General features: G+C 29.5%; 1 protein-coding gene across 1 annotated transcript; it reads right to left on the bottom strand.

Moving 5' to 3' along the window:
* Nucleotides 1-1,712: 1,712 nt before the first annotated feature.
* On the bottom strand, nucleotides 1,713-10,014 carry LOC123292677 (O-acyltransferase like protein-like). Its single transcript, XM_044873390.1, has 13 exons — nucleotides 9,885-10,014; nucleotides 8,516-8,739; nucleotides 7,774-7,955; nucleotides 7,366-7,442; nucleotides 6,739-6,895; nucleotides 3,936-4,104; nucleotides 3,671-3,849; nucleotides 3,478-3,604; nucleotides 3,221-3,410; nucleotides 2,377-2,519; nucleotides 2,201-2,309; nucleotides 2,102-2,116; nucleotides 1,713-1,801 (listed from the first exon to the last, which is right to left on the bottom strand). The coding sequence occupies exons 1-13, from the start codon at nucleotides 10,012-10,014 to the stop codon at nucleotides 1,713-1,715; spliced, it is 1,791 nt and encodes a 596-aa protein (XP_044729325.1).
* Between the last annotated feature and the right edge of the window lie 1,392 nt (nucleotides 10,015-11,406).

Raw genomic sequence — 11,406 nt, 5'->3', positions numbered from 1 at the left:
ATCTAAGAATTTAGATACTTTCATTTCGGGCTAAAATGTGTGTTTTAATCAAAGCTTTGATACCCCCAAAATATCGAGAAGTTTGTCAAACAAGCTGTATTTTCTTATTTGTGTTAGTAATGTATTTTCTATAATATGCAAATTTTAATAATTATAAATAACTCAAAAATTGAAAATAATTACAAAATACATGCAAGATATTTAAACAATTAACTTGGTTATCTTGTCCTTTGTACATAGAATAGGACTTGGGATATAGGACATTCAAAGATATTAATAATTTTTGTAATTTACTTAGTTTATTATTTTACTTAGTGCAGCAAATGAAGCAATTAAAAAATTTTCTTCAGGACTAAATTACTTTTTCTTGGGGCTAAATCTCACTCTTACATGTAGCAAAACTGCGTGATGCAACAGCATTAACATTAATTAGATTTTTCTGCGTTCCTAGGTAATGCCATACTAATTTATCTTTATTTTTATAATCAGTTAGAATGTCGTTTTGATTGAGTGTGAAAAGCTATTTTGATAGAGGCAAGGTGTTTTCATGATGAAATCAATTGATAAGGAAAAAATTAGTACAAAACGTAAAAAAAATGAAATTAATGTAAAAAAAATTTAACGCTGCCAATCCTACCAAGAAAAGTTTTTAATTAAAAGGATAATTACGAAGTATTCGCCAATCTTTGATGCCCCGATATTTGTAGTTTTTCTTCACAATCTCCAATTAAATGTCAGTAGATATAGTTCAAACCAAATCATAAATCGGGAGTATCCGATAAATTTCTTAAGTCGATAACAATAAAATGAATATTTAATGAGTAGTATTTCTTCAGTAGTTGTAAAATCCGTCCTATTTCTTAGAGTAAACTAGACCTAAGAAACGATCTTGATTAGAGTAAACTATAGACATGATACGAGAACCTTGAATTATTTATTATCAATCATATTTAACTTGAAAATAAAACTGATCGTATACAATAATCGATTTAACATTCTTCAAGGAATTCCATAAAAACATATTTGTACCGAAAAATAAAATCTGGATTTGCTTCATTTACTAGACTATTATTAATTTCATTATGATATCAATTTTCAGTGTTAACACAACATAAAGTTTATTTATTTTTTTAATAAATATATAAAAATGAAAGAAATTGGTAATTTAATTTTATTACCTTCAAATTAATTACACAAGATATTGAAAACAATCAATTAATTTTAAAATGACCGATTGTTTGCGCGAACTCATTTTGGAAACTAAAATACCACTGCCGCGCTTAAGATGTGAATTTCAAGGGGTACATAAGTACATTAATTTCATTATTATAAACTAAATTTAGGAAGGATTGCTTGCACAAAAGTAAGAAAAAAATTTATATAAACCCATTAACGAAGACTTACCATGAAATATAATTAAGATAATAAATAAATAATTATTTTTAATTGATTGTGAGATTCCTTTCACAAAAATAAGAAAAAATTATTTCTCATAAAAACATTCACAGATTTTTTATTTTGAAAATTAATATTTGAACTAATAATAATAATAAACTATTATAAGTAAGTTGTTTAATTTGAAAGTGTCCTCTGCAACTTCATTTCATGATGTCTGTAGAGTACAATTGTTACGACTACGATTGTTATACAGTAATATTCAATAAATATAAAATAATACACTTTAATTTAAAAACCTAATAATTATAATAATATTATAAACTAGATCCATTTCCATTATTGCTACTCGCACTTTCATTTTTTGGAACTGCTATAGTTGGTAATGTCATTTGATTTTGAGGTGCTGTAAGAATTAATTAAACATTAGTCATGATTCGCGAACAATAACTGAATAATGAAACAGATATTTAATTATAAATTCAGGTAAACTCATCGATTATGAAGCGAATCCAAACCGTAAAGTTTGAAGTTATGTCTTAAATCGCATATCTGTTAAATTAAATTATAACGAAATATGCTTCAAAAATTCTTAAACAATATCGAAGAAATTTTTACTTGAGGAATATCAATCATTGAAGGTTATTAAAGACAGATAGATTTTTTTAAATTACAAAACAGTAGGTACAACAAAAAGCAATCTCACCTGATTTAGAAACATCTATAAATAAGAAAACAAAAACATGTTATTAACAGAACTTCAAGTAAATATTGCAATCTGAAATTAATGTTAATGAAAACTTACTTTTTCTGAACACTTGTGCGTCAATTACCATAAATGGCATTTCGAACGATAAAGTCCAGATCAGTGCAACAACTAATGTAGTTCCAGTTAAACCACAGAAACTGTAAAACTACAATCAGAAATAAGCATTTAGAAATTACTTTTAAAAAATTTAACGCATGAATGTAGTTACAAACCAAATTAATCTTTGAAAACCATGTCGGTGTTTTAATTGTTGCATGAAAAGCCATTTGAAGCGCAAAATGTGTTAAAAACATAGCATATGATAATTTAGATAGCACCTGCCACATTGGTAAGGATAGGAACCAATTCATAATACCTAAAAATAATAACGACATAAATACAAAATTGCATCCTAAATGAATTTTGCCTCATCTTTCAACGGCTATATACTTTCGCATTGACTTTTATGAGTACAGAACAAATGGAATGGCAGAATACATCCCGCCCTTTTGAATGCTGAAAATAGAGATAGTAAGACAGGGAGTCGACGAAATAACTCAAGCTGGTAACTGATAAAAGGTAAAGGAATATTAGAACATTGTAAAAGAACCAACCAAAAACAGTTTTGTTATAAAACTTATATATGATCTTTCCATTTTTGTCAAAGAAATTTGGTTCAAAATCCCAATTAAGTAAGGTTAACATGATCTTTAAGACTTGGGCTATCAGTACTCAATAAACTGAAACTTCGCAAGTTTTTGTACATCAGAAGTTTTAAAAATCAACCCAAAATTATCTTCAGGAGTTCTTATATGTTCTACGCATAGGAGGTCTTCACACAGAGGCCTTTAATTTTGTCAACGAAAATTTTTTATAAACGACGACTTTCTGAGCATGTCTCTTATGTCCTCAGTTTCTGCTCAAATTATGAACTCTACGGAAATTTATTTCAAAATAAACTGCAAGTCAACGTATTGAAGGTAAGTCAAGGTGCATTGAGCATTTGATTGACTTTTTGACCTCCTTCCCATAGAAAACTTTTACTTGGATAATTTTTTTATCCAACTAGTATCTTACCTCCATAATTAAATATACATGCGAAAATAATCCAAGAGGAGGCCAAACAATAGAACAAAGTTGACATCGCCATATAATATGACATATAAGGTCGATTATATTCGTAGTCTGGTAGACCAATTGGATACATTCCAAATGTTGCATAAGCGCCAAGTGAAAGTGCTAAAACCCATAATAAAGTTGCCAACCACTAAAACATAATCAATGATATAAAATATTTAAAATTTTATTTATTTAAGTCTGTAATTAATGTATACCATTGGAATGTTGAATTTCTTATTTCTATTTTGATAAATAAAGTATGCCAATGCGTGTCCCATAACCCAAGGAGTAATGCGGCAATGTGTCGCCGTATGATACAGCGCCAAATATTCTGACGGTTCCCTGTATTTAAATAAAGAAATACAAAAGTTGTGGCAAATAAGAAAGCCCAGATTCAAATTAACTTACGCATTGGGTATGAGTTTGTTGTCATAAGCGATATACCATACAACACCTGTTCCAACTATCGCTAATATTCCGAAAAGATAATAAGCGCACTTTTTCCACCATACCACAGGTAACAACAACAAAGGTGATAGCCATTGTAGTTGTGTATCAACACACAGATACCAAGATTGAGGAACACACTGTAAAATATGAAAGTCAAAATTTTTAAAAACATCATTATTCATCATTGGAATATGTGCAAAAAAATTATAATCAAATGTCTTACTATTTTATAAGTATCTACATAATTTGAAACATATAGCAGTGATTGCCACCAATTATTTCTACAATTAATATCTAAACCTTTCATTGATGTTTGGTACATTGGTCCAGTTCCTATCAAGCGTATTATTGAGATGTGACATAAGATAGCTGCGATTAACGATGGTGTCAGCCTAAAAATTAAATATAAAAGTAACACGATGCACTATAAAAATGCGTAACAGAATGTTTTTAAAGCAGATTTACAAAGTGATTTTAATATGCAAGCAGGGGTGTATAAGTTCATGCGTACCAAAAGCACTACAGGCTCTTACACAATCATACCCATTCTGTAGTACGACATAAGGTGAAACGCAGTATACCTGTCAATAGGTGACACCGGAGCCTTTAGCAGAATTGTTACAGAAATCACCTTGTAACACACAACTCCCATAAATAAGAATAAATTATGTGTATTTTACACTGGCTTAGAGTGTTAATATGAATGCAGGGATTAACTATTATTAGTGTACTGAAGAGACTCTCTAGTTTTACTTTAAATAGATATAATTGGACCGAGAAAAATTCGTATGATCATGGAGCTTCATTACAAAAAAACAATTTCAATAAAGTGGAAGCGCCAAAATTAAATTGATTTTATAAGCTTTATTCAGTTATAAAATTAAAAAATAAAGAAATTGGTTTTACAAGCTCTTTTCAGTTATAAAATAAAAAATAAATTTTTCCATTGGTCACCCATATTACTATTTCTAAAGCCTCAATCACACTGCCAAATTTTTATATAGGCCAATGAAGATAGCTCACTAAAAACTTAATTTTGTTTTCTTTTAGTAAAATTAAAGTTTGTACAATTAAAAATTATTGTCTAATTTTGAAAACTTTAATCACAAAATTAAATTAAGAGCTTTACAGCTTCAGAATATATTTTATATATCTTAATATATATATTTCTTGTGTGCGTGTGTATGTAATTGAACTCCTCCTAGACGGCTGGACCGATTTTGATGAAATTTTTTGTGTGAGTTCAAGTTGATTCGAGAATGGTTTAGATTCACAATTTGGTCCAGTACAACTGTTTTTGAGGGCTCCGTACCAAAAAAATGAAATTTCATTAAATGGTGGGAGCGCATATAAATCATATCACATTATGTATACTATGTGTACTATGTATTTTTAATAGTATTCAGGTATTGTCAATAGGCATTTATTAGAGCCATATGCGAGCGCAGCGAGCTCTACTATCAAAGACCAGGCCAAAGGTCGAAGGTCAGGCCACTCCAATAAATAGGAGTTAAATTGGGGTTTAGCGGGATGGGTTTAGCGGACAGGCGAAACGTAGTATAGGTATTAATGAATTGGAGTTACGTTTTTACGGGACAGGACAACGTCTATCGGGACCGCTAGTATATATATATTTGTTTTCTTTCGCATGTCCATGATCTGCTAAGCTTATGAAGTAAGAGCTAAGCCTATGACAATCACGGCACACAAACCTCATTGGTTTATTTTTAAGCACTTTATTACCGGATTAAACAAGCTTAATATTATACCTTCCAAAATAACAGAAATTAAATTTAAAATGCCATGAGCATAAACAAAACGGCGATAATTATATTAACCCAAACCTACAGTTAAAACTCAAAAGTTGTTATAACAGGTAAACACAACGTTAAATGGAAAATTCATTTTGACAATGGTTCATATTAGTTATTAATTGATTAGCTTTATAAGCAATTATAAGATGATACCTTAAATATCTTCGGACATAAAATTTGATAATATTGAATGTTGGCTCTTTTTCTCTTGTTCTTAAAAATCCATACATTATTAAAAATCCACTCAACATGAAAAATTGATCGAGGTGGACTTGATTGACAGATATAAATTGGTACCAAAAAGCTTGACACATCTATTGAAAATAAAACATTTAAAATCGATCGTTTTATAAACAGTCGAGTTCAATAAATAATACCAAGTTAATATGAAACAGTATAAGCGATTAAAGCCTAGAATGAGTTAAGATCCACTTACACTTCTAATTAACCAAATTGAAAATGCATTATGCCAAAATTTTGAGTTAATTATGTACCTATATCAAAGTTTTGTGCTTACCATTTTTTATTTTTTTTACTTTAAAACAAGATTAGTATACAAGAGCCCATAAAAAAAATGGTACTCATCGAACACCTCAAAATTATAAAGTGAAAATGGCTGAATTACATATAAAAAACATGTTACGCCCGCCAGACTAGAACAAATTAACATTTTGAATTTAGACAAAAAAATAAGTTGTTTTTCCAAAATATCGTCTTGAAATTTACACAATGCGTATTAAATATAATGAACCCATTTTTCAAAAAATTTGTCTGGCTCTCAATTTTTGTTAATTAATTTCTAACAGACTATCATTGTTATAAATTTATTTTTAATGAAAATGTACTACTTTTTGATTGCTTACATAGCGTTTGTTTAAATAAGGGGGTTTAGTGTTGGCATGTTACATTTTCAATTTAGTTGATAAAGGGATGTGTCCTGGTGGGCCTGCATACAGGTTTGGTATCTCCGGCAATATAAATTATTATTATTAACAGCTATTGCCAAGCCGCAGACTATTTATTTGACCATACACTAACCAACAATCAATCAAAAACTAAATTATATTATCTTAACTCTCATTTAAGGAACGCAATTTTTAGATGGAGCAATGCCATCTCTAGTGAACTTTAATCACAAACAATTCAACAACAAATAACAATTTTAGAATACATACTTCAAATGCATTTTTTGAATTATAGTTAAAACTGAACATTGTAGATTCCGTTTCGTGTCCTAATAATATCCAAGCCATACAGATACAACGAATTCCATCCAAACACGGTAGCAATTCTGGTCTATTTGACGTAGCTACAAGACGTCGACCATTTGACAAAGCAGAGAATGCTGTTAACGACCAATGTTTAGTTTCTGAAAATCATATTAAAGAACTTTTTAAACAGTTTTTAGACACCATTTGAAAAAATCTTAATTGTCTATTTACAGAACAATTTTATATTTCAACAAAAATATTTATTTTGACCATCACTTAGTTAATGTTAGATATATTATGCTTGGCACTTTACTTACCATTGTAACCTTTACTTAAACACCTTCCGTTTTAATTGGGCTAAATATTGATCAAAAACGTGCCTGCAGTAATGAAAACTTTCCAAAAAAAAAATTTTACTCGTTTTTTTTTGTCTTAAAAGTTAGTTAAAGTCCAAAAAATGTTTTGGGTCCCTACAATCGATTCGACGTGTTTTTGGTACATCGAAAAATTTACTGGAAGTGTCTATTGAGGGCATTCAATTTTGTAAAGGATTTAGGACTTTTAATAATATAATATTATATTATTTAGACGAATAAATTCAATTTACGTCTTAAAAAAAGAAACTTACTTTTTTTGGTATAATGCAAATAAGTGTCGTAAGTCGTTTGAACTACTAGAAGAACACCAATGACGATAAAAACCGATCTAAAAACAATATCAAAGGTTTTGTTTTAAAAATTTCCTTTCTTTTGCTTTTAATACGCAATCTGCCTCATATTGTCAATATTGAACTTTGGACAACATTAGTGATTATAGTGTAAAAATATTGGTGAATTGTCTAAATAAAATATTGGCAATAGGTTTCACTTCGCTGGTTTATTTTATGTTCTTACTCTCACGAGTAGTTTGTAACTAAATAGATTTTGAGCAAAAGTAATGACTTTGTCTTAACAGTCCAATATTGATGAGTTATGATCTCCATTATCGAAAACCAAAAATATGATATGAGGCAGAATAGTTGCATATGTTAACATACATCGTAATCCAATCATAATCTCTTAATTCCCATTGGCTGTCTAAAGTATTTTCAATAGCCTCAGATATGCTTGTAAAATTATCACGAGCCATATACAATTTTAAATGTGAAACAATTTCGTCCAAATTACATGAATCTGGTACACAAATTGCCCATCTATGGCTGGGAAGCGGTCTTCGTGGCTGATGAGAAAATTCTCCAGGAGTTACGTAGTATTTCATATTATATAATGTGTTATTTATCTGTAATAAACCAAAATACATTTAAATTAAAACTTAAATAGTGCAACAAAAACGGTTTCGCATTAGGTGGACATAATACTTTTTGGTATCGAAAAAATAAAATCGATCAGGCAACATCTAATAATACCCCACCGTGTCGCTAGTGGGGACTTAACAGCCCCTTTTTGTGATTATTGGCCCATACTAACCCAAAATTTAATAAAAACAATAACTTATAGACCATAATTTTTTACGATAGCTTTTCAAATTTTTTAAACCTTCAAATCTTCAACGTTGAGAAAACAGATGAAAGAAACAAATTGATGTATCTATACGTCATTTTTATTTCTTTCCTATACTATGTAAGGTCAGAATGCATTTTGCATTGAAAAATGAGCCTTTTTTATTTATTAAAGTTCCAACATTAATGTATTAAAATGGGAACTAAGGATTACTCGGGGGCAAATTCACTGATCTTATAGGCGTTCATATTTTATATGAAGTTTTGTATGAATACTCACATAATTTAAATAAGGAAATTGTTCCATAGGAAGTCCATGTTGAATTTGGAAAGGAAACGGTGTAAACATTATGTATCCTGATAAAGTTACTAAGACATGCTTTCCTCTAAATGCTGTACCATTTTCTATATTCACTTCTATATTAATGCATTGATTAAAATCTCCAAATTCAGCCAAATTACCAGATAAAATACCAGATTGCATTTTTGATGAAGAATCATACACTGTAAAATGGTAGAAAAAAACAACAGTAGTGAATTATAAATAAGTAAAATAGACTTTTCCAAATTAAAATTCAATATTTTTATTATTTTGACATGCCTATGAAGTCTGTTAAGTCATATTTTCCCGAAAATACACAAGTTATGAAAAACAGAATACATATTATGTGGTTTCGGAGATATTATCAAAATTATTACCTGCATATTATCAAAATATATTCAAATTTTGCTAGAAAAATATCATTATAGGGGAGGAGATGAGATTTGAGAGTGAATAAAATTTTATAATTTTGAGTTGAAATTCGTATTCTCTGCTCTCGAAAACCCTGATAGCCAATATTTTATCAAAGTATACTAATTTTTGTTCAAAAGTCTCATTATAGGGGAGGAATAGAATGAGATAAAATTTTATAGTTGTAATTCGTAATTCGTGTCCTCGAAGACTCTTTAATACAAAATTTTATCAAATTATATTTATTTTAGTTTAAAATCTCCATTTTGCGCTACCTTACTGCCTTATAAAGGATAAGAGGGGAGCAATTAGTGTTTTTGTACGGGATAACCCTTTTTGAATTGAAAAACCTACAATTTTAAGTTAAGAGACTGCTCGTTTCATAATTTAATGAAAAAAGCAACCATGAACCAATTCTTATTTTCCTGGAATAGTATTTGCTTTGAAAAATGAACCATATATAAGTCAACTAGGTAGCAGTAAACAACGGCTCGTTGACTGATAACGACTGATGAATGAATGATCACAGATTGTCGTATGGCTAACCGTTATATGGTAAATGCTAAGCGTGAAAAAAGAGTCTAGTAGTGTATCATCTAGCATGACGTACATAAACTTAAGGTATGCTAAGTACACAATCCAATTTAAGATCACTGCTGCACAGCTCATACTGTCCGTTCTACTCTAAGTTTTCCTGATTACATTTCCTGCTACAGAGGCTAAGTATTCAATATGGACAATCATGACTTGAAAAAATCATGCACAATATTGGCAATATGGTTCCAAGCGGTGTGATTGGCGTTAATTTAGGAAACTTATCTTAAGGTTTGGATATGTTTTTGATGATAAAATTATTATACTCTAAACTTAATAATGACAACATTTTTTTCTGCATTAAACAACAATTAAAACTTACTTCCTATGGCCCACATTTCTTTATTGTAAAATGCTTTTCGATATAGTTCACAATCAATTTTACATTGTTCACTTTTAACTACATCCGATTGTAAAGTATAAAAATCTACCAAGTTACGATAATATTCCATTTCCACTTGCCGTTTATGCTCGAAACTGTTAGCATCATCGCCCCTAATCTTTACACATATGTTTAGAAAAATGAGCAAACTGCAGTAAAAACTGAATAATTTTTGTCGACACATTTTAATTCTCTAAACTTCACAGATCAAGCTCATAACTAGAAAACACCACCCCGCTGATATTTCAAGGAAAGTACAACTTTATTAAAAATATTTTTCTGATTTAATGTACTTTTATTATAACCAGAAATGGAAAACCCGTTGACAATACAATGATAACTTTTTTTATTTAAACCAATAGAGTATTTAAACAATATTTATTTTTACAGTATAATAGACATAGTCGTAGCTAAGTAGTGGCCACGGGCTCAACAGCCAAAGGGTAAGGGTATCTTTTACTGACATTGCATTTTACTCTATCATAAAAATTCATTTGCCCACATATTTAAAAAATAGTTATTTTAATTTTATTAAACTATAATTTAAATTTAAGACTAAAACCGTGTCTTAGGATAACCAAATATATTTCGAGGTTTCTACGTCCGTGAGTAATTTAATGTCACTGGTCTTGCAGAGGGGCTTTTATGTTTAAAGGAAATGTTTTGGTACCTTGAGGAATCGTACGAATTGTACAACCAGTTCAATGAATTTGTATGATATTGTACGGTGTTAATTTTTAATATAGTGCTTTTGATAAGAAAGAAGCTTTTTTTTAGTGTCGGGACATTAAATAAAAAATAAAATATATAATTAAAAACCCGACTGCGTTAAATAAAGTCTGAAAAGAAAGAAACAAGTTCAGTAGTTTACATAGCCACTTTAACAGACGGGGCCCATTATTAGGAAGATTTGAGCTGAACGCAATCGAGTTTTGGATGTTTTTAATTATTATTTTTTTGTTTTTAGAAATGTTTTTGATGATTTTGTTTGTTAAAATGCATCATAATAGTGAGTGTATGTGAAATGGAGTCGAAATTTATAAGAAAACAAGTGGATAGAGAATCTTCAATAAAATTATATCCGTATATGTTATAGTTTACTTTATAAAAGTATATATTCATTATGATGTCAATTTTCAGTATAAATACAGGATAAGATTTATTTTTTATACCATGTAAATATGAAATATACATAGTATATTCAGTTTAGTCCCAAGTTTGTAACGCTTAAAAATATTGATGCTACGAAAATAATTTTGGTATAGGTGTTCATAGAATCATCTAATTTGTCCATTTCCGGTTGTCCGTCCGTCCGTCCGTCTGTCAACTCGATAACTCAAAAACGAAAAATGATATCAAGCTGAAATTTTTACAGCTTTCTCAGGATATAAAAGTGAGGTCGAGTTCGTAAATGGTAGTACATGGTATTTTAACAATTAACTCAGTCAATTGTTTGTTTTCA

Source organism: Chrysoperla carnea, chromosome 2, assembly GCF_905475395.1.
Source record: "Chrysoperla carnea chromosome 2, inChrCarn1.1, whole genome shotgun sequence".
NCBI classification, from domain to species: domain Eukaryota; kingdom Metazoa; phylum Arthropoda; class Insecta; order Neuroptera; family Chrysopidae; genus Chrysoperla; species Chrysoperla carnea.
The sequence above is the reverse complement of the archived record's forward strand: the minus strand, read 5'-3'. Positions and strand labels throughout refer to the sequence as shown.

Bases quoted from the DNA above. Each gene is read 5' to 3' on its own strand.
- LOC123292677 (XM_044873390.1), bottom strand. From the start codon at position 10,014: ATGGAATATTATCGTAACTTGGTAGATTTTTATACTTTACAATCGGAT. The intron at 3,850-3,935 runs GTAAGACATTTG...CATATTTTACAG, and splicing joins ATGTAGATACTTATAAAATA to TGTGTTCCTCAATCTTGGTA. The intron at 2,520-3,220 runs GTAAGATACTAG...TATTATTTTTAG, and splicing joins ATGTATATTTAATTATGGAG to GTATTATGAATTGGTTCCTA.